The sequence below is a fragment of the Hoplias malabaricus genome, chromosome 8 (genome assembly GCF_029633855.1).
Source record: "Hoplias malabaricus isolate fHopMal1 chromosome 8, fHopMal1.hap1, whole genome shotgun sequence".
NCBI lineage: Eukaryota > Metazoa > Chordata > Actinopteri > Characiformes > Erythrinidae > Hoplias > Hoplias malabaricus.
In genome coordinates this window covers 33423744-33448182 of record NC_089807.1, presented here as the reverse complement: position 1 = coordinate 33448182, position 24439 = coordinate 33423744, and the positions used below count along the sequence as shown (strand labels likewise).

At 37.9% G+C, this 24439-nt stretch overlaps 1 protein-coding gene across 1 annotated transcript in view; it reads right to left on the bottom strand.

Annotated features, from left to right (window-relative positions):
* Window positions 1–1347: 1347 nt before the first annotated feature.
* LOC136705859 (gamma-aminobutyric acid receptor subunit pi) overlaps window positions 1348–24439 on the bottom strand; it is a 95518-nt gene continuing 72426 nt past the window's right edge. The window contains exons 5-11 of the mRNA XM_066679662.1: window positions 21647–21714; window positions 21285–21502; window positions 17707–17789; window positions 12328–12465; window positions 10926–11078; window positions 10104–10297; window positions 1348–7520 (exon numbers count right to left, since the gene is read on the bottom strand). Coding sequence (XP_066535759.1) covers window positions 7152–7520; window positions 10104–10297; window positions 10926–11078; window positions 12328–12465; window positions 17707–17789; window positions 21285–21502; window positions 21647–21714 — 1223 coding nt within the window. The 3' untranslated portion in view covers window positions 1348–7151. The remainder of the gene's footprint in view (window positions 7521–10103; window positions 10298–10925; window positions 11079–12327; window positions 12466–17706; window positions 17790–21284; window positions 21503–21646; window positions 21715–24439) is intronic.

The following is a 24439-nucleotide window of genomic DNA, read 5'->3' as shown; positions in this document are numbered from 1 at the left end:
GTCAATCAAGGCAGTGTTCTGAGGGAAGAAGGTGCAGATTCAGAATGAATGCTTATTCTACAATTTCCATCTGGATCAATAAAGTGTTATCTTATCTTATCTTAAATGTGCTGCCTGCTTACTCTTACAATATTTATATATACAATATACTGCTAATATTGCAGATTACAAACACATTTCTAGTGCAGTTTAGGTAAATATTAGTTTCAAAAGCAGCCCTCTAAGGCACAGACTTGCGAGACAACAAGAACAATAATACACTTAGGCAAATGCCTTCCAGCTCAGACACAACTAAGAAGAGTAAAGGCCGATTTTTACTTTTAACTCGATGCAGAGCCTAATAACGTTGTGTGCGTTTATAATTCTGCATTGGTGTCTGCGTTGCTCTGCAATTACACCACCTCACCACTAGGCTGAATCTCAAACATCTTCCTCTACACTATGTAGTCGCGTAGATGAATTGCTTTTATAAATCTTTAAAGTGCACTATGTGTGCCAGTCCTTCACAGGGTGACGCACACACATTCACTCACACACTCACACCTATGGACACTTTTTAAGTTGTGTTTTTAGACTGTGGGAGGAAATCGGAGCACCCGGAGGAAACCCACACGGACATGGGGGAGAACACACCAAATGCCTCACAGACAACTGCTTGTTGTTTCAACTTATCTACATATGTTGAAAGTATAGATGACACATTAATATAAGTTTATGTCACTTGTCTCAGTTATTCCATCCAATGTAGGTATTTAAGTTAAAAGCAGTATTGACATTACTTTTTAAAATGTAATTATTGTGACGACCTGTGTCAGAAGCAGTTTTCTATAGCGTCTTTTCACGCTCTTTATTAAAACTCTCTGAAAAGAACATCAGAGAATAACAACAATGACAAGCAGTATTTGGGAGCTGTGCATAAAGAAAGTCAGCCAGAATCTCACCAAAGCTTTTGTGTTTCACCATGAGTTTGAGGCCTCTGACAAAACAAAGTTCTCACTACAAGGAAATACTTACCGAAACACCAATGAACACAACTCAACTCACAGCACACAACAATGAAAATAAATTCAAAAAGTAAATAAAGTCCAAAAAGTGAACAAGCTTGGCCCACAATGCATGCTGAGAGCTCTTCCTGAGCCCTGCCCATAGCCATAACTCACAATTTCAAGTTAATTTCATTCCTTCAAATTTTCATTATGTTGAAAGGCTGAAAACTCATAAAATCCAGTTGAAATCACAAAACTTCATTTGATAATGTAAATGACAAAAAGATGTCATCGCTGATATCAGATAGCCTCATTTGACCTGTATGCTGGTCCTAAAAATGCAGAAATGAAGTAAGTGTCCCTAGTAAAGTGGCTAGTGCATGTGTATTTTTCTTTGACATTTTATTGAACCAAAAAAAAAAAAGTATCCGCAAATCCAGCAAATACATGTCAGTTATATTACAAATAATAATTCTTTCACATGTAAATGACAGTAGTGCAGAGATTACCTTGGACCAGGACATAATTTTTGAATAACATGATTTTTCAGCAACATGGATATCTACTATTGTGATTCAGGAATTTTCCACATTTTGTAATTCAGTCAAATGGAAGGAATTTGCAAGCTACTAAAATATTTCTTTATAACATGTGAGTGTAATACTTGACTGTTACTGTTTTATACTCACATGTCCTTACCCACAAAACATTTATCAAGAAGTAAAAAAGACACTATAATTTTGTTTATTTTTCAGTACTATTACCATTATCAAGAGACATCAAGAGAACATGCAGTGTAACAATCTATTTACATCCTTTTCCAGCTATTCAACTTTAAGAGTTACATTATACACATATATAAACAATAGGAAGTCAGTGACATCACCAGATGCCAACACATACCGTTCATACTCTAAACCCAGCTGGCAAATCATGCGGAAAAAAATGTGAAACGCTTCAAAATAGTCGTCTGTTGCAGTTTGTCTGGTTGGGTTCAACAAGAGAAAATCTGTACATACTGCATTGAATAGTCAGGTCTATCCAAAAACTGAATAATGCTAACCTGGAATAATGTTATAAATAAGTTTGAAATTTTGTATTGATTTACAGTCAAGAGTCAATATGATTAAAAAAAAAGAAATAAGAAAAAGAATAAAATCTTCAAAAAGCCCCATCAGTCATTTGATGTCTAGATATCTCAGCACAAGGAAGAACTAATATCTGAGGGTGATGGTATCATGACTGTTTTTAGAGTGTTATTTCTATTGTTGGAAGCTGTGACAGCTTTTGTTATCAATTTTTAATTCGTTCTCATACTCTTTGGCACTTGTCAGAATTTTGCTATGTAGATGATAATCACTCCAATATTCCATCCGATGACTTAAATTGTAATGATATTGTTTTTGCTTGCATGTTCATGATCAATTCATTTGTGATCATACCATCCCAGAACTGTAAGATATATCAAAGTAATAGAGGCAACACTTTAACTGAAATAAGGCTTTAAATAGCTCAAAGAATAAAAGCAGCTTTCAGCTAAAATATTTACCATGCATTCTGTTAATAATCACATAACTAAATCTGGAACAACTGCAGCATATTAGCCTTTACTGAATGAATGTTGCAAAATGTACATATTATGTGGTGGAGAAAATGGATATCACTTTTCAAAAACAATACCTATGTAGCTCAAATTAACAGAATGTTTTGTAAAGGCACATTTCATGCAAACAAGTAAGTATTTCACGCTGTGAACCACACAGTGTCAGTTTGGGGGAATTTAACTCAGTATGCAATGAATGGATCTGTTTGTAAATGGGTGGGTGAACTAGAGGGGCTAGTGTTCTTACCAACAGTTTCAAAATTTGGACATCATAAAGGGGCATTCTGCCCTAAAGCATTGCAAAAGTTATTTGTGTTTTTCTTCATCACATCTCAGTATAATATGCAGAATACATTATGCAAATAAAGCAAAGAGCCATCCCTCCAGAGTGATAGGTACTGACTGATAGCATAGCCATTGAGGCTAATAAACACTGATCTAATACTCTGCTTCCTAGTCATGCTGTTGGCTATCAGGCTTTTTAAAATACTCATGTGTCCACTTGAATTTATTTAAAAGACACTCCTACCTTTGAAATATATGAGAATTAAGTTTTCATTAAACATGAAAGACACAGATTTCTGAAGCACTGCTGTAGGAGGCCAGTTTAGAATAAATGTAGTGATGGTCCGTATGAAAGAAAATATCCAAAATGATTTTAACATATAATTTATATTTTATCCACTTCTATGTCCCAGACTATCATACTACCATGTTACCACAGACTGTGTGGCAGATGTTATTAAATTCCTCCAATGTTAAGATTCAACTTCCATATGGAATTGTTCTTAAGCTAGAGACAGGCTTGTACTTTACAAACAATACAAATCATGGACAATTCAACTGTAATTAAAGAAGTAATTAAATAATTTTAAATGTTATTTACATTACAGAAACATAGGGTATTATTAGCAAATGATATATGCCCTAATTTGCCAAATTTTAAGTATAACATTTATGGCATGTCATATTCATAAATATATATTTCAACTGTCACAATGTAATATGATCTGTAAAGTCAGGAAAGGAAATATAACATGCATTAAAATATAACTACACAAACATTCACTGTAATAATACTTTGCTCCAGATGAAAGGTATTGAAAGGGAGTCTGGGGCGTAACATGCTATATGCATGTTTTTAGCCCAGTGTAATGTCAGCTTATTTGTATTCAGCAAAACCAGATTTGAGTAAGCTGATCTGTATAAATGTTCTTCTTTAAGTATGAAAGGTTTATTGTCCCTGACATTTTATATTTCACATAATCAATACAACAACTTTCTAAAATGCTTTGGATTTTAACTAATTTGGACAAAATATCATCTCTTTGGGTCTAAGCTTAATCTTATTCAGACAAGTGATTTTTGTTCAATTGCTAAATATACAGCTCTGGAAAAAAAAATAAGAGACCACTCCAGTATTTTCTAAAATCAGCATCTCCACATGTACAGCAGCCACTCCATTCAAATGTTTGTTGAATGCCTTCACAGACACACTTCATTGTACTTTATGAGATGCTGATAAGGTGATCACCTGAACAAAATCTTATTCTAATGAGCAACAGCATAAAGACCACTGCTGCTGTCATCACTATTCACTTCTTATAGATCTAGCTGGATGGGAAAACCAGTGCTAGGTCTACGCAAAAAAGTAACTGTAGTTAAAATACAACTACAGACAATGCCAAAAGCGTTGAAAAGAATGGCCCTTAAATGAGGAAAAGAAGGATTCGATTGTAGCTTTACTGGATACAGAGGGATACAATGAGCATCAGGTTGCTTCCATCTTGAAAATTTAAAAAACTGCAGTTCATAAGATCAAGGTCAAGCAGCAAACACATGGGACAACAAAGCTACAGACTGGCAGAGGTTGAAAAAGACTCTCTACTGACCATGAATGACAAGAATGGCAATCGGCACCTGGGATGAACTGCACAACAAGGACGGTCCGAAACAGGCTTCTGGTGGCAGGGCAAAAGCCGTACAAAGCTAGAATAAAGCCCTTTATCAACGAGAAGCAAAGAAAAGCCAGACTGAAGTTTGCGAAAGACCATAAGGATTGGACTGTAGAGAACTGGAGTAATGTCATCTTGAGTGCAGTTTTCAGCTTTGTCCAACACCTAGTTGTGTAATGGTTAGATAGAGGCCTGGCCCACTGTGCAGTATCTGTGATGATCTGGGGGTGTTTCAGCAAGGCTGAAATCAGGCAGATTTGTCTTTGTGACTGACACATGAATCAAGCCACTTACAAAACTGTGCTGGAAGAAAACTTGCTTCCTTCTGCTCTGACAATATTCCCCAACTCTGAAGTTTTTTCAACAGGACAGTGCTCCAGGTCACACAGTCCGGTCAATCAAAGTGTGGATGAGGGACCACCAGATCAAGACCCTATCATGTCCAGCCCAATCTCTAGACCTGAACCCCACTGAAAACATCTGGAATGTGATCAAGAGGTAGATGGATGGTTACAAGCCATTAAACAAAGCCGAGCTCCTGGAATTTCTGTGTCAGGAGTGGTATAAAGTTACCCAACAGCAATGTAAAAGACTGATGGAAAGCATGCAAAGGCATATGAAACCTGTGATCAAACATCAGGGTTATTCCACCAAATATTGATTTCTGGACTCATCCTAAGTTGAAATATTAGTACTGTATTGTTTATAAATGAATGTGAGGTTGTTTTTGCATTATTTATGGTCTGATGTTTCTGTATATGTTTTGTTATTTGGAGCATTAGTAAATTTCTTAAAAAAAAAAAAAAATACAATATTTAATAAATGCTGCCTGTAGATCATAGAATAAAACAAAACTGTTCAGCCTGGTCAAACACGTACCCATCAATTGTAAAACTAGAGAAAGTGATAATTTTGTAGTGGTCTCTTTTTCCAGAGCTGTATATGCCTTACTGCTATAAACTGGACTCTCCAGAATTCCACAATGTCCTATACAGTTTATATATTTAGACATCCATCAGCCATAACAGTAATATGACCTAATTTCTGTGCTCATTCTTCATTTTTTAGCTCCACTGACAGTATAGGTGCACTTAGTAGTTTTACAATACTTTGTTAGCCTCATTCACCCTGTTCTTTAAGCATCAGGACCCTATTGAACTACTGCATAGCAGGTATTTTTTGGGTGTCTGATCATTCTCAATGCTACAGTGACACTGTTGTGGTGGGGTGAATCTGTAATGCATTGGTTTGTTTGGATCAGACACAACTGTGCTGCTGAAGCCCTCAATGTTACTGCTGGACTTAAAACAGTCTACCAATTAAAATTCACCAGCCAAGAGTGTGAAGGACTAGAAGATGACAAACATGAAGGGATTGTTTCCCAGACCAGCATTAAGCCTAATCCACAGCCTATGTGACTGAAATGGAGCATTAATTCCTCATTAGTATTGAACTATACAGTGAGGCACTATTTGGTTCACTAAGTAGCACTAGAAACAAGTGAATTCTGACACTACAACTGCCCTTTGCTTAGTAATAAAGAAACATGCAATGCATCCTGGTCCATGGCTCATGTAGTGAACTATGATATTTCCTTTAAGATGTGTGCTATAAGTTAGAAGAACAAGGAGGTTAATAAAGTATGCAGAGTAGCAGATGGAGTCTGTAATTGTAGAATTACAAAGTGCACCTATATTGTATTGTATATTGTATTGATGGTAAAGTAGACAGCCAAGCCTCAGGTCTCTTTTGTGTATCAGTACCCTGTTTCTCTGCAACTAAACATGGCCTTGGCAGTTTGCCTGCTTGTAAAATAGACTGCAAACTGAATAATTTAATGCCAAATCATATAAAATCGTTTACAGACACCCACAATGAGAGTCGATCCTCATAATGTGTGAGGGGAGGGAACCAGGGCCAGAGAATTTACGAAGGCAATAAAGAAAGAGCAATGGCTTCAGTGCACCCCCAGCAGCACTGCCCAGCAATTTAACCAGCACAATAACTCAGAGAGCAAAGCCCTATGGTGGCAGAACCACAGGAGAGAACAGGGAAATGCTTGAACAAGAGCATAACATTTTACATGGCTGTGATACGTAACAATCCTATCAAATATTGATGATCACAGCCAAAGCTAAAGAAATAAGCAGAGATGAAGAAAGAAAGAATGATTTGTTGATGTTGTTTCATCCTTGGTCAGTTTGGACTTGACTTTTAGGCCTCTATCTTTGCATGTTATTGCATCATATAAGGATTTAAAATTTTCAGTAAAATCTGAGCAAGTATTACAAATATGAATATGACCCAGCAACAACCTAATGATGAATTAATGATAAGGACCTGCACACACTCAGGCACATAAATATGCAGAAACAAATATACTTGCACCCTCTCGTACACCCATTCCTCATGCACACTTTCTCCTTATTCTTGCGCTTGTTGTTCAGGCCTATATTCTGCCCACACACATACATACAAATAAAATAACTCCTCACCTGTTTATGGTATATAGATGCTAACATTGCGTCATGCTCAGTCAAACATAAAATTAACCCTTTAATATTGAGCCAGCGCAGAAGGCCCACAAAACGCTCCGTCTCTAGTGTGTTAAAAGTACAAGTAGTACGTCCAGTAGAGCAGGTTGACTATGACAAAGGAGAGCGGAAATGTTATGCGTGAGTAATTGTCTATATAATGTGGATTCTCCACATGACAGCAGTTCACAGAGCACAAAATCTGTCTTATGAGGGACAGAGCTTTGATGCAGCGGTTCAGGGGCTCCGTCAGGGTCTCAGGGGGCTTAGCCTCTGAGGTTGTGGGGCTGGGAGGTGTGACTGAAGGATCTACAGTAGGAGTTGGGGCAGGAGCTGGGGTTGGGGACTCCTTACGTCGTTTAGATCGGCTGGAGTTACTGGCGATGGTGGTCACTATACCGTTCATATCCTCATCACAGTCATGCATGTGGTGGCCTCCGTACTGTGTAAGGAAGAAGGAAAGATGCAAAGATTTTATAAAGCACATGTATCATTTAAACATCATTAAAAAAACAGCATTCAAAAAATTAAAAAGAGTCCTATAAAGTACAATAATGGAGACCTTAGTGATCTCAGTCATTTGCTGGGCATTTTTGATATTGCTGGATTGCAGTTATTTGAGCTAATCTTATATAAGCTCTACCCCACAGCTGTTAACTAGCACAATAAAATTCATTAATTCATTCATTGTCTGTAACCGCTTATCTAGTTCAGGCTCATGGTGGTTCCGAAGCCTACCAGGAATCACAGGGCACAAGGCAGGAACACACTCTGGATGGGGACACCAGTCCATCGCAGGGCGCTCATACATTCATGCACAAACTCATACCTATGGCAAATCCACATACCAATGTGTGTTTTTTGACCGTTGAACAAAACAGAGCACCCGGAGGAAACCCATGCAGACACAGGGAGAATACACCAGATATTCACTCAAGGCAGAACTCAAACCCAAAACTCCAGGACCCTGGAGCTGTGTGACAGTGACACTACTTGTTGTGCACCTCACATGTGTTCTGGAATGTATTTACAAGGATCCCCACTTCTGCAAATTTGTATAGAAAAAAATAGTCTCAGATCACATTTAAAAACTCTCAGCCACCAAAAGATCAATAGATTAAACTTTCTGAGTGGAGAACTGCTTTGCTGGGTTTGCAGAACAATCAGAAAAGAGAGCTTAGTTGTGTCCCAGCTCTGCTGGTAGCTAAGATGAAGTTACAAACTCAAGTGTTCTAGTGTTTGTACCTGAGAAATCAAGCGGCAGGCAATATGCAGCCAACAAGAAAGCAGAAAACAGTCAAAAAAAGATATGAGTACATTATATGATGTAAGGTACATGGAGACTGGAAAGTTAACCTGCCTTATAAATGAGATTGTAAAACTAGTAAACGAAAAACTATTAACAACCTGTTTAGATATCAGAGCCAATAAATAGATTTACTCAAGAGGTCATGTTTTTATTTATTTTGTTTTTATTTATTTAGATGCTTGTTTAAAGAATCAGAATCCTGGACAATAGATCTTCAGAGCCATTTTCACTATCTTCTTGCAAGCACATGGTGAATCCCCCCACAAAACTGACTCTTAATGAGCACTGGGCATCACAGTGGTGCAACAGGTAGTGTCGCTGTTACACAGCTCCAGGGTCCTGTCTTTGAGGAATTTTGTGTGTTGTCCCCGTGTCTGCGTGGGTTTCCTCTGGGTGCTTCAGTTTCCTCCCATGGTCCAAAAACAAACATAGCTAGGTGGATTGACTACTCCAAAAAAATGTGTGAGTGAATGTATGAGTGTGTGTTGCCCTGCCCTGGGGACTGGCACCCCCTCCAGAGTGTGTTCCCCCCTTGCACCCAGTGATTCCAGGTAGGATACGGACCCGCCACGACTCTGAACTGGATAAATGGAGACAGACTAGAAATGATTTAATGAATGTTACACTTAGTATATCAGTCCCTGATTGGTTTTCCATTATGAGAGCCCCACTACCCCGACATCGCAAAACACCATCTCTACTTGCGGCATTGAAATCTACAACAACGAAAGCAGTAACATTAAGTGTTAACTATTTGTCGTATATACACCTGTTGTTGTTTTTGTTGCTGGGACTGAGCACCATAATTCAGATAGATCAGTAGTTTTTCAGTTCCTTGTTGCCCCGTCCATCTCTTGCTGGATTCTTTCATCAGCCACAAATCCAATGATTATCTGAACCTCTTAAAAACACCACTGCATAATTTTATGAGCTGCCGTTGTGAGTCAGATGAAACAATGTGATCACTACTGTAGCTTCTAGTAGTCTAGTTTGTGTGTGAATGTCTGCATTTCACCATACAGACAAGTTTCCTGGCCAATCAAGGCTGTGATGTTTAAACATTTAGTCTCAACTCATTCCATTTAGTCTCAACCCATCTCGCTTGGAACCAGGCATGAGCAGAAACTAAAAAAGTGACAGTTTTTACCTGATTTGCCTAGCAAAAAGCAAAAATGTCATGCCAAACTGAGCCAAGTTTGTACCATGAAGTGGTACAATTAGAATGTCTTCTCAGCCACCACTAATGTGCAGCATCTATTTGTATGATGTGTTGTCAGGGAATCTTCACCAGTACACTAACCACACACCAACTACTGGTAGAGAAGACACTAGAGGGATTGATTAAGACAATTTTTACTTTGAAGATGAAGATTTTCAAACTTTGAAGGCAGGACTTTGGGGTCACACCCCACTTTTTGAGCAAATGCCCTGAGTCTTTAATAACTTCAGAGAGTCAAGATCTCAGTCAGGCCCAAAACTACTTAGCTTAAGTGGATTTGCATGTTCAGTTGTCCAGTTGTGCTATGGCTACTCAACTACTTAGTGAAATAGATTGCGCCTAGAGGGCACAGATTGCCCGATTAGCTATTTGTAGCTGTAAATTTTAAGAGTTGCATAACAAAAACAAACAGACTTGATTGTATTTATTCATATGGCAGTTAATCAACAAAAATACACGCTTCATGAAGTCTAGGGCTAACTATACATCAGTCTTACCATAAGTGCATTGTTGCAGTCAGGGTGGTGGAGTGTGCAGAAGTGAGCGACCGCGTACTCTATCAATGCTCCAAAGATGAAACTGAAACAAATTCCCAGATAAACATCTATAGCCTTGATGAAGCAGTTAGCGTTGGGTAGAGACGTCCTTGCTCCCATCATCAGTGTTGTCATTGTTAAGACTGTGGTGACACCTTCAACATTAAACAAGAATTGCATTTCATTCATTTAATATAGAAAATGTGGCTTCAACTCATGCTGATGCAAGTACTGATGCAAGTGCGAATGTAACACGGTTGAAATAGTTGTGCTTTTGAACTTTCAAGCAGTGGCAATTCCCTAAAATCCCATAATTTCCACTATATAGAAGTTAATTAAGGGCCTGAAATATACCCTTCAAAAGCGAAAAGAATGAACTTGATTAACATTTTTGATAGAGCCATCTTCACACTGTAAATTGCCAAAATAATATAAAAAATATACATGTATATATTGCTGCTTAACTCTATCTATCACTTGCTTTTGCTTCATTTGAGGACCTTGGATTGAACTGTACTTAACTGAACACTGGTAATCAAGAATTACAGTTTGAGGAGGTTTTATCTGGTCTAAAAATAATTTCACATACTGTTCCAAAAGTGATATACCAGCATTTATGATTCCAAATCAATAGACCTTTAATCCAGATTTGATACTGGCTTGCCTCTGAAGCCACTCCACTGTGGAGCTTATCATGTCACTAATCATAATCAGCTTTAAGACACTAAGAAATGTGGAATTGGATGCAGCGGACCAAGCATGTGATGTGTGGAGATAACGTACCTATGCATATACGTGCCGGCACTGATGACTGACTGATCCAGAAGGACACCCAGGACAGGACGACTAGCAGACTGGAGGGCACATAGGTTTCCAGGATGAAATATAATATGCTTCTCTTCAGCTCAAAGTGGAAGATGAGTTTTGGATAGTTACCTTACAAGACAAAGAGTTATTATTGTATATGACATTTTTTAAAATATCCTTCTAATTAACAAACAGGCTGCATGCTATCGGCTTTGGAGCAGTGAATCTTAGTTCTTTAAAGTGACTGATATTGACACTAGGTAAAAGTTTATATATTTGCTCATAGGCTCCCCCCTGCAGGGTAATTCATTTTTACAGCAATGTCTTGAAATCAAGTGTGGGGAGTGAAGGTAGAGGTTTGGTTTCCAACCCTACTTCAAATGTTACATAGTGCAGTTGGTTTATTCTCTACATTACAGGTCAATGAAGCAACACAATGATTCTGAAGATGTAATTTAAAGGCAAATATACTGTCTACAGTGCTCATATAAATACATCTTAGGTGAAGAGTGGCATTTGTAACCCAAAGCTAATCATTACATGAGTACCTGGCTTCAGTGGTGCTCTTGTGGCTGAAAGAGCCCTACTGAAACCTGGTACACATGGAATGAAAAGCATTCAAATCCATACCAACATCAGGTGTACAACCTTCATGAAAGAGGCTCTTGGATTAGTGAAGTGGGGACAAGTTGCTTATTAATACATTTCAGAAAAAAAATATGTATGTGTAAATATACATTTTGTGGCTCTCCTGCTGTGATAAGTTATTTATATCTAAAACCACAAGATCATAGGCCATTCACACTACAATAATAATAATAAAAGTAAGTGCTTTGTATGTTTACGTTTTGCTGTCATTGCAGTGTTGAAGGCAATTCCCCAAGTGAATGTTAAGTCTTATCAAGTTGTGATGACATGATATCACATCAAAGTTACTTCTCTTGGTCTATGACATAGAGAAACCTTTAACACTGGGTTACGGCAGTCCTTAGTGGTAAAGTACTTCAAAACGTCTAACACTACAGAGCATTTTCTGTGAAATGCAGCTCACATAGCCACATTTAGGAAATTTCTAGGGGTTTACAGTGTAGATTTAAAGCTATAGAGTACTGAATAAATACACCACATTTTTACTTCTGTCTGAGGAACACATTTTAATCCTTAAGTGAATAACACATTGAGAAAAAAATATTCCCTGTTGTGGAATATTTCATAATCACTGTGGTGGCACCCTTGGGTACAAAAAAAAAAAAAAAAAAAAAAAATATATATATATATATATATATATATATATATATATATATTTGTATATATTATATATATATGTATGTGTTTTAACTATGTATAAGCTTTTGTAAACTGTAGATATGTAATGTACCTGTTTCATACACTGCCTCTGAGACAGATGTGTAGTGATCCTCAACAGTGTACTGGGCCAGACGCAGAGTATCCAGACCACTGACTGAGTCGTTTCCTCTCGTCCAGTAAAACATCACATCATTGATATTATATCCCCCTTAGAGAGAAAATTAGAGAAAGTGCCTGTGAAAAAAAATTCCTCAAGCTATTGACAAGCAAGGAAGGTTAGAGTGAAAGATTCTGAAACATGTTGCATTGATAAACATACATGAATTACAAGCTGACTGCTGCAGAACAAAATAAACACACCTTCAGCATCCTTAAAACTCAAGTGTTCTGGTGGAACAAAGTGTTCAACTAGCTGCATTATTGCATTACACAGAATGGAAGCGCTCCACAGCAAGCAGTCTCTGTGTGCTTCCTCAAGAGGGAGCTGTGTAATAAGAAGTGCTAATCATACTCATCATCCATATTTATTACTGTAAGAGTGCTTAACAGGGACTATACACGTAATGCTCATTAATCTGTACTTTCCCTTTATACAAATCCCCTCAGAGCAAGAGGCATATGATGGAGAATGCATTACTTTAGCTATATGTATGTATATGTATATATAGCTACATTAGCTATATGGCAATATATAGCACCCTTTTCTTTATAATGGAAAATATTTCTGGTATAATAGTCCATGTATACTTGCTATTAGAATGCATTTCAAATAACATGATCTTATTAGGGTTGTTTGCTCAGAGAAATTTTCATTATTATTTTTAATAATAATATGTACTACAGAATATGAATACTGGCTCTGTGTTCAGCATGGAAAGTTGTACTGTAATCAGCAGTAACATGCTGTGAACAGAATGTAATATCTGATATAAGTGCATTAATTCTAGATGTCTTCTACCTATGCTGAAACAAAACCTTCTTTAAACATCTTTCATCTTTTGTGGTTTCATTAGGCAACAATATGGAGCTGCAGCTGTGAGTCTTATTCCTCCAGTCTCTCTATTTCTGTCAGTGGCAAATTAATATTTCAGTCTAATTCTAATTCAAAACCTTTGTCCTGCATCTGCTTTGCAATTTGAAGCGCGGTACAATTTCTTTATGCTGTTAGATGACACATGCATATTAGAATTAAAGCAGGTTCCAATACAAAATAATGTGGATGTCAATTATTGATGTCAGTACTGAATCTGAAGTCGGTTCTTGTAATCAGGCGTATTAATAACTAGGGTTTGTATATGTAGTACGTTCCAAGTGTCAAAAATTTGCCTCTGTCCCAATTTTACCTCCTACATCATGAACTTCATTGATCATAATACTATAAGACAGAAGGATGTGTGTTTCATTTGACTGACATCTGGCATGTAATGCTCTACTTTAGTGCAGAAAGTTGTTTTGACCTACACTGTGGCAGTGTGGAGGGAGATATGAGTTTTACCATCTGGAAAAAAAGGTTTGGTCACAAACCAGTAGCTAGCAACTGACATGTCGATCTTCGAGACCATGCAATTCATTCACGATATATTAACTCATTTAAAATACAGCTGTGTCATTCTGTATCCACGGTGGCTAGTTAAGCAGGGACATATAAATCTATATATATGTATAAAGTTTGTGTCCGCAGATTTGGACACACAATCTGTGATCCTCACCAATAGGGCTGCTGCTCTGTACTGTCTACTATACTGCACAAATCAGCTGTATAGTAAATTAAAAAGGCAAGTTTCCACTTCAGTTTCCAATTTTCTAGATAAGATTCATTTTTATACATAAGTATTGTGTGTCAAGATTTAATGACGTTACATTCATGAGCAATGTAAATCTGAAACATCTAAATGTTCATTCATTCATTGTTTGTAACCACTTATCCATCTAAGGATCGCGGTGGGTCCGGAGCCTACCCGGAATCACTGTGCGCAAGGCGGGAACACACGCTGGAGGGGGCGCCAGTCCTTCCATCTGAATGTTACTTAGTAATAAATTTAGTAATATCAAGTTCAGCTATGCTATAAAAGCACTTCTCCTTGTATGTAAAAATCCAGAAAACGGCAGAAAAGTGAATATGAAATGACAGTAAAAAACAGAAAGCAGTATAAAAATATAATGTAGTATTTTTTTTACTTTAACTAAAGTATAAGTCTTTTTCACATTCTTATGTCAATGCTGGCAATACATTCTAAGAAAAACGGACAATAATGAACTAACAGCTATAATTACTATTCGTTTTATATTATCTTTCAATTCAACAACACCTAATAATCATTTGAGGATGGAACAAACCATTTTATCCAGTTTTATAAGCAATGTTTTCTTTTACCCTTCTTCCATTGTATAAGTTTTCAGATGTGTAACTGTGCAGGGCATTTAATACTGTATTTTAAGCTTTCAGTTTCTAAATCCTGCTCCCAGGGTTCTTTAAAACTGCAGTTTAAACTAGTCCCCAGTCCATCACACATGATCCACCTCATTAAGTGCTCCATTATCATTTCATAAGCTGGGTCAGCTATTGAGCGTATGAGTACTTTAACCATCCAGTGCACCAGAGCAAGATGTTCCATTTTCCAGGAGTTTATGTGGGCATGAATACCTGGCACTGAAATTAGCAAAATTCAAGATTATATATATTATTATATATAGAATTATTATTAAACTCTTATGTCAGCAGTTTTACCACACTGTCCTTGGAAAATTAAGGTGCCTGTAAAGTGAGTAAATGGTAAATATTCACAGATTATATTTATATTTCAGCAGATCTGTAAAACATCTGTAAAACAAGTTTTTGAATCATTCAAAAGTTGAGCATAAGTGGTCTTAGTGATGTATAAAACTAGTTTATTGCAAACACATGATTGAGATCATTTGTGGGGCTCTAAGTTTATTTAGATTGTTATAATGATGAGTAGTACTGTAGATATTTTCGTAATGATTACGTTATAACACTGTCCCATGCAACAGTCTTAGTGTTGACCCTGATATTAGGAGATTGCCAATTTAATTTCCAGTGATGCCACAGTCATCTGTAGCTCAATTCGAATGGGAAGGATTATCCAGCACAATCCTAGCCAAAGCAGTCAGATAACTAATTGGGCAGTTAATATTCTCCTCCAATGCTGTTAAGCTGTTTAATGCCATTTCATATGTGGCAGTTCAGAAATACACAGTGGCTGTTTTGCATGCCTCGTGGTGAGGAGAGACCTAGGTAGTGGGTGGATTGACAAAAATTCATGTATTGTGTACACCAATCATAATGCATATAAAAATGAAATCTAGTCTGCCTTGTATTTAAAAATAAGTGATCTAATCTCAAAGAACATATTTCAAAACTTTTTTTTTATATGTTACATTTTAATGTTCCATCTACCTTCTCAAGCACCGTGTAAGCATGAAAATCGATTGTGCACTGAACTCTTTTGTTACTGATGACTAGGGCTGGGTAGGTATTCAGTTTATAATTTGGAGATTCGGATATTCTTTTTTTTTTGATGATAAAAGCAACCCTCCACTCCACATGTATTCAGCCTTGTCAATATAAAAGTCTTGAACAAAGCCTAAAACGCTACATCAACCTAGTTACAATGAAGCATGGCAAAGCTTCAATTCACTTTGCCAGCTTTACACATCAACTTAGAACACTATTTTATTTGTGTACACTCTGTACTCTTAGTGGCACCACATAGAGCAGAAGTTAGAGAATGACTCAGCAAGCAGAGCCAAAATGCGGCTTTAATTTTACAGGGGGCGCTGAAAGCTGATTTTCTGAACAATAGGGCTGGCCCCAAATAGTCGGGTCAATGGGTATGTATTCACTTTCTAATTTTGAGATTCGGATATTTTTGGATAAATCGTTAAAGACAGCGCTCCACCACATTCAGGCTCCAGCAGTAAAAAAAAAGTGCTCTTTCCCTTCCACCCATATTCAGGCTCATCAACATAAAAGTATTTGTGCAAATGAAGCCTATTATAATCACACAAGATAAGACGTAAAATATCCTATCCATTAGAGCTTCACATAGGTGAACCTAGCCCCACTGGCACCGTTAATGCATGCTCAGTGCCACTAGTTCCATGTGAAACTCAGTCATAAAAAACAGCCTAACATGCTAAAACAACACACTTACAATGAAGTGAGGCGACGCCACAGTTCATGTTGTCAGCTTTGTGCCTGAAATTCGAGCACTTTTGCTCAAACTGGTTAAATTGTGTATACTCTGTGCCCTTAGTTAGTGAGCTAGTTAACAGGCTAGTGAGTGAAGCCGCGCTTTGGGTCATGGCGCAGCCTGGAGAGAGGGATATTAAAGCAAGGGTCGGAAGCAAATTTTGTTAATGGCAAAAATATACACCACCCCACTCTCTGAGTATTCGAATATCTAGGCCGAAGCACTGAAGCCCAAAAAATGCCATAGAGTGCCATACTGATGATAAATATTCTAATGTGCAAACATGCTTGGCAAATAAAGTCTAATTACCAAGTTATTATCAAAATAAAGTCAGAGAGAAAAGAGAGAGAGAGAGAGAGAGAGAGAGAGAGAGAGAGAGAGAGACAGACAGACAGACAGACAGACTCAGAGAACTGTGTGCAGCCTCCTCTTTCTCTAGCTCATTCATTCTCTTTCCTTGCAGCCTTGGCCTTACATAATAATGTTAATCAATCAGGGCCAAATCCCAAATTCATGCATGTGTGTGTGTGAGAGAGAGAGAGAGAGAGAGAGAGAGAGGGGGAGGGAGGGAGAATGAGCGAGAGAGAGAGAGAGAGAGAGAGAGAGAGAGAGAGAGAGAGAGAGAAATGACTGGGAGGATTTAGTGTCTAAAGACAGCAAATCTGCTTTCCGCCGGTAACAATGACCCACATAAACTGGCATACGCAAATACAGCAGCTCGCCACACGCTCCTGTTTTACTACTTTGACTAGAGCATGTGCTCTCCATATGGCATTCTTCCTATCTCTCTCTCCCATACTGAGCCACACTCACGCCGCCTAGAGCCCCACTGCATTCTAAATGCACAAGAATATTGACCTGACTGTGTGTTGGTGACTGGATGGTGTGTATGTGTGTTGGTTGGTTCTGGACATGTTTATTTATGTGTGTGAGTAATTCTAAAAAGTCACATTTGTGTGTGTGTGTGTGTATGTTGTGCAAGAGTCACTGTCTTTTGATGTGCAACCACAACATGTACTTATGAAATATGAAACAGATTACGCAGCCGTACATTGCCGATGCGACAAGCGAGAGCTGAGGAGTAAAAAAAAAATAAATAAAAAAATAAAAAAATAAGAGCCTATATCTTGTTGCCAGAGCAACACTCTCCTTAATGCCTCAAAAAATTGTGTGTGTGAGAGAGAGAGAGCAAGAGAGAGAGAGTGGGAAAGAGTGTTAAGCAGTGGTCCTCTTACAGCTTTCCAGTTGTAGGGTGCATGTCTGTTTATCCATGGGGTACTTGGTCAGATCCATGTTGCAGGCTACTGTAGTGGTGATTCTGAAAACAAAACAAACAAACAAAAAAAAGAAACAGAGAGAAAAAGTTGAACACCCACTATAGGTTAGCAGTTCCTTAATGCTGAGAAAAATTGACAAGCTGAATTAAGATGTCACTTTTGTACTTAAGGTATTTGGCAGACATTCTTATCTAGAGCGACTCACAAGGACACTTGTATTACAACTAGGTCAATGCAGCATTAGGAATCTTGCCCAAGAACTCTTACTGGTGTACCAGAGACTGGTTGCCCAGAGCTGGAATTGAACCCAGGTCTCTCACGCGTGAGCCAATGGTGTTACCACTGTTCTCACTGTCTTAGCAAGGCAGTTACACACACTGGATGGGGTGCCAGTCCATTACAGTGCCACCACACACTCACGCAATCACTTTTACACTCACACATATGGACACTGTTGCATGGTGAATCCACCTACCCTTGTGTATATGTTTGGACTGTGGGGAAAAAGGAAACCCACACATACACAGATAGAATGCAGACAGTTACACAAAGCAGGACTCAAACCTGCAAACCCAGGACCCTGGACCTTGGAGACACTACCAGTTGTGCCACCCCTAAGTGCTTAATTATATATCGGAAAAGAAAAAAAAAAAAAAAAAAAAAAAAAAAAAACCAAAAAAAAATTATGAAATTATTATTATAATTATTATGAAAAAAATAATGCATAACCTAAAAGTACATGGTTTTGTTTAGATGTTACCTTTATTTTTTTATTAAAATAACAACTGTCTGAATTATTACAATATTTTACCCGCCCCAAAACAAAAAAAAAAAAAAAAATATATATATATATATATATATATATATATATATATACGCCCAATATATTTCACGTTAGCTGAAACAATTGATGACCAACTTCATTCTCTTTAATCACTTCTGATAACTTAATTCAAGAACCCTATATCCATCATACATTTATCATTATTACAGACCCCAACAAAGTGCTTTAGTTGACTTTCGTTATGATGGTTAGCTTATTAATAGCTTATATTTTGTAGCATATTTTTAACTGGGGGCCACTGAGAGTTCACGCTGCTCATTTGATGAACATGAGTCTGCATCACTAAAATAGTCTACACTTGGCATCGAACACACAATTACAGCCTATTGCACCATGTTTCTTTAAAATTCAGGCACTACTAGGCTTTTGATAAGACATCAAAGATCGAAAAGAGGCACTTAATCTTCTATGCTTGAACCTGTCACAGAAAACAACCAAAAGATTTCAAAAATCATTTCAGGGGCACTTTACAAACAGACTAAACTCAGTCTGGGACTAAACTGTACTGTGTTGATTCTGTTGGGAAACATTTTTTTTCAGAGACAGTTGAGAGGTAATTCCTGGCTCTGCCTCACCCAGCTCAGTAGTGTCTCTGTTCTTCCTTATCTCCTCCTGGCACAACCTGTGCCTATCTTCTTAATACCCTCTCGTGTTTCATTAGTTTTGTGCATATTTATTTGTTGGCCTCTTTATCCTCGTATGGTAATGGCTGTATAAGCCCTGTTCTTTTGTGTTTTATAATTTGGTCCAGTCGGCCAACTCCCCTGCATACTTTTTATGTTTCCACTTACACGTCTGATCCAACTCAGCATCTTATTAACCACCCCTTCATGCAGTGGGTGTGCTAATGTGGAGAAAACGTTAAAGTCAAGTGAAAAAAAAAATTTCCAAACACCTTTAACTTCTGTAGCTTCTTTCCCCAGGTCCTCTAGTGGCCATACCACCAGGGGAACAGAAATTACTGGCATAATTTCTTGTTTTTTTCACAAGTTTAAATGTGTTGACAGAGGAAACAGGGTGCATGAACATTAATGCTGTGCAAAGTCAAAAAATCTGAGTAGAATCAGAGCTTACTGTGCTACATTGTCTCCTGTCATTATATAAATGATGCACAAAGCTTTCATTAATGTTGCAGGTACTGGGTTTTCAAGAGCGCTTTTAGTGCATAGTTTGGAGCGGTAAGACCTTATCCCTGTTTTGTTTAATCAGAGAAAAAGTAAATGCAATTAGATTGTTAATTGTTTTCCTATTCATATGGTTTATTGTTCAGAACGACACAAAAAATCTACTAATCTTCAGCTTTGACCAAACATGTTCATTTCATTTCAAATACATGCACAAGATCAGTGACACATCTCAGTAGATGAAATGTGCATATACAATAAAGTTAAGTGTCCCATTTAAATAAACTATGTGCATGTACAACCTCCTGTGTCACAACAAGGCTTTCATGCAAGGCTGCCCAGCTCTGGTCATGGTGATGTGCTTCTTGTTCAGACTTAGGTTCCAAAGTTGTTAAAACTCAATGGTAGTAAATGTCCTTCCCAGAATTTAGTTTCAACTGGGCTGACACCTCTTTGGCTCATTGGAAAGGATTTGAAATATATGGAAGTCTTAAAAGGCCATTGGTTTGCATATGTTTTTCCACCATTCCAACAATTGTTAAAATCAGTATAAATCGTTTATTTCTTATTCATTACATAACAAATGTTGATTTATTAGAAAGAGTACCTCACTTAATGTTATGTTTTTCATGGTTCTAGCCTGCTCCATCTCTGCCTATCCTATCCTCTGCATGCCTATCGAATACTAAGTTTGGATAATGTGGCGGATTATTTGGTATACATTAACAATTAAGGCCTTGGAATTTAGGCAGCCACAACAGACATGGAGGGACAGCTCAGCCAAATGGGCTGCATGGGCTGTGTCTGTGTACATTAAATAAATAATTTGCTATCATAATGGGCAGCACGGTAGTGCAGCAGGTAGTGTCGCAGTCACACAGCTCCAGGGACCTGGAGGTTGTGGGTTCGATTCCCTCTCCGGGTGACTGTTTGGTGTGTTCTCCCCATGTCTGCGTGGGTTTCCTCCCACGGTCCAAAAACACATGTTGGTAGGTGGATTGGCAACTCAAAATGTCACTTAATGTGTCAGTGTGTGTGTTGCCCTGTGAGGGACTGGTACACCCTGGACGGGGCATTCCCGCCTTGTGCCCAATGATTCCAGGTTGGCTCTGGACCCGCTGTGACTCTGAGCTGGATAAGCGCTTATAGATTATGAATGATATCATAATAAAATCCAACATTAATATATGCTTTACTTTTTCTTTTTACATCTTACATTTGCCACCTCTAATCTCACACATTGAGTTTGAACTATGTAAGAGGGTAGATACTCAAGAATAGTTTATGGGTACCATGGCCTAATCAGAGTGCATATATGTGACACACATACTCGTCATCTTTGAAACACAACCAATAGCCCCTTAAAAAGCCCAGAAGTCACAGCCAGCACTCTACAGGATGGTTTCCCAGACAGGGATTATACCTAGTCCTGGACTACACAGCATTTTGAATTGTGATTTTTATTTGGAAGGAGGATATAGTCCAGGACAAAGCTTAATCCCTTATGGGAAACCTCCCCTAAAGAATTTGAAGATAAAACTGCAATATGAAGATGTAGGTAAGCTCACCGGAGAGCATAAAGCACAGTCCCATTGGGAAAGATTCTGATCAGCCGGTTCTCCACAGTGATGTCATGCAGGAAGGACTTTTTAGAGTCCACAATGAAGGTGTCTGGAACCCACAGCAGCTCCACCAGGCGCCCATCAAGACTCAAGCTCTTATTGCCTTCAAACACAAGCCTCTCGTCAGTCCAGCGCTGCCGAAGGAAGATGGTCGCTGTGTAGTCCTACACAAGAAAAACTACGTGAGTAACAGGCATTATCCAACCAAACTTGAAATTGCATGAAATTACAATATTAAATGCTTAATACACATAAACTAACATACATTGCCTTAAAATTTTTTTTAAGAATATAGATAACATATTCACCATATTAATCTCTGATATTGTGTCAATGCTGGCAATATCCAAACTCATGCCTACAGTGACAGGACCATCTGAGGGACAGAGAAACAGCACAGCATTACGTACATCCAGTTATTGTGAAAAATCAAGAAATAAATATGATTTGCTATATCCCATTCCAAATATGTCAAGATACTGTGCAAAATAAAATACAATGATGTGTGAATGATTTAAACCCTATATTAAATTTAATATTTTACAATGACATTTCAGATGTTGAAACTAAATTTTGTAGAAAGTTTATTTGTTTTTTGATACATATTTACCTTTTTTTTAAATTTGATGCCATCAACCCATTTCCAAAAAGAAATGGAACATGTGTTGCATCACCTCTTCTTTAAACTCCTTTAAACTTCTTTAAACGTTTTTGCATCACCTCTTCTTTACACTTTGGGAACTGAGGACACCAGTTGCTATAGTTTTGAAAGTGAAATGTTTTGGATTTCAGCAGCTCAACAGCTTGGGGTCTCCATGATACTAACCTGGAATCACTGGACGCAAGGCAGGAACACACCCTGCAGGGGGTGCCAGTCCTTCACATGGTGACAAACACTCACAAACATACTCACATGTACAGACACGTTTGTGTCACCAATCCACCTACTAATGTGTGTTTTTGGACCTCGGGAGGAAACCGGAGCACCCAGAGAAAACCCACGTGGACACGGGGAGAACATACCAAACTCCTCACAGACACCCGGAGCGGAACTTGAACCCACAGCTTCCAGATCCCTGGAGCTGTGTGACTGCGACACTACCTGCTTTACCACCGTGCCGCCCTTAAAAATTTAATTATAAAAAAATGTAATAATATTTAAATAATAATATTTAAATTTAAACTTCATTTGTTTGACCACAGGATATTTTTCCACTTCACTTTAAGCTTGGGCCCCTTTGCATTTGTGGATGAAGTGTTAAACTGTGTTCACAATGGTTTGGGAAGTTGTTAAGGCCTTTCATTTTAGTGCCATCAGAGGACCTGAAGATCTCAGCCATCCAATTATGGTTCTTGTTCCTTGCATTTAGATATTTTTATAGATCTTCTGAATCTTTAATTATATTACGTACTGCGAAACACCCAAGTTCTATAATTTTGAGAAAATTAGTTGAGAAACTTTATTCTTCTTTTTTATTGCATTATATAGGATGTCTCAACTCTTCTGGAAATGAGGTTGTATTTGTATCATATGTCACTGCACATATTTCTGTTTTTCTTGACTCTCTGCACAATATTTTTATTTCCCCTCAAGCCAAAAATACACATATCCACCAACAGCAGACAAACAACAGTGCTGAGACAATGTCAGCTTTCATCACGTAGCAATTTCTGAAGCCTCATTCTAAGACTGTCCAGTGTTCCCTAAATCCATTTAAATACATTCCCTTATACAAATAGAGATTTTTTTTCCCCTCAAAGCTCATGGCAACTATCCTTATCAGAAGACAACTCTGCATCAAGTCATGAAGGATGAATGTGGGGATACCAACTTTCATTGTAATCCCCAGTGTTCATTTCATTATCTCACTATAACATATAGAGAACAATAGAAGGCAAAACACCATGGAATATGTCATTTTTTTTCAGTAACACCTTACTGTAGGGCATGTTTAAAAAAGCTAAGCTACATGACACCTACACAATTCTTTATGACAACTGACACAAACATACATAAACCTTTAGAAATGCTTCTTCCAAAAGGCATCATCTGTCACAAAGGCTGCTTTTGTCAACTTTGATGTGAAGCTGACATAACATATATGTCAAGTGACATAGATGTTTGGTGACATGGTTGTGTCATGACATTTTCTGGGGTTGAAATGACACAGTATGTTATGACAACTGAATTTGTAGATCTTTTTCTTGTTTTCAGCATGACAGAATGACAGGTTTTCACTGGCTCTTAAAGGGAACATGTACGATTGTTGATACCTTTAAGGTGGAATGGTATGTTTGAGGGGATAAAACTGACTGTTGTTTGTATCTGACTGAAACTTAACAGTCTGTACATTTTTATTCCCTGTTTGTATTACCACAGAAACACAATTGCAGCTCGAGTTGTTTAGTTCTGAAGCACTTTCTGTCTTTGTTTATTTGCATGCAGTAAGAGCACTACCAAGTCAGTTCCATCTACAGCAAAAATAAGTCAATACAACCAACCTATGGAGCAGCAATCTCATCTCAGTTCATGTTTTTCAACATTTCAACTAAAGACTGGGAAAGTTGAGTAATTCTCAAAAAACACCTGTTTGGAACATTCCACAGGTGAACAGGTTAATTGTAAACAGGTGAGTGTCATGATTGAAAATAAAGAGAGCATCCCCGAAAGGCTCAGTCATTCACACACAAGGATTAGGCAAGGTTCACCACTTTGTGAATGCATGAGCAAATTGTCCAACAGTTTAAGAACAACGTTTCTCAATGTACAATTGCAAGGAATGTAGGGATTTCATCATCTACTGTCCATAATATTATCAATAGATTCAGAGAATATGGAGAAACCTCTGCAAGTAAGCGGCAGGGCTGAAAACCAACATTGAATTAAAAACCATCTACAAATGCAAGTTAAAACTCTACCATGCAAAGCAAAAGCAATATATCAACAACACCCAGAAATGCAGCTGGCATCTCTGGGCCTAATCTCATCTGAGATGATCTGACGCAAAGTGGATAAGTGTCCTGTGGTCTGACGAGTCCACATTTCAAATTGTTTTTAGAAATCATGGCCGTCGTGTCCTCCGGGCTCCGAATTGGTATTA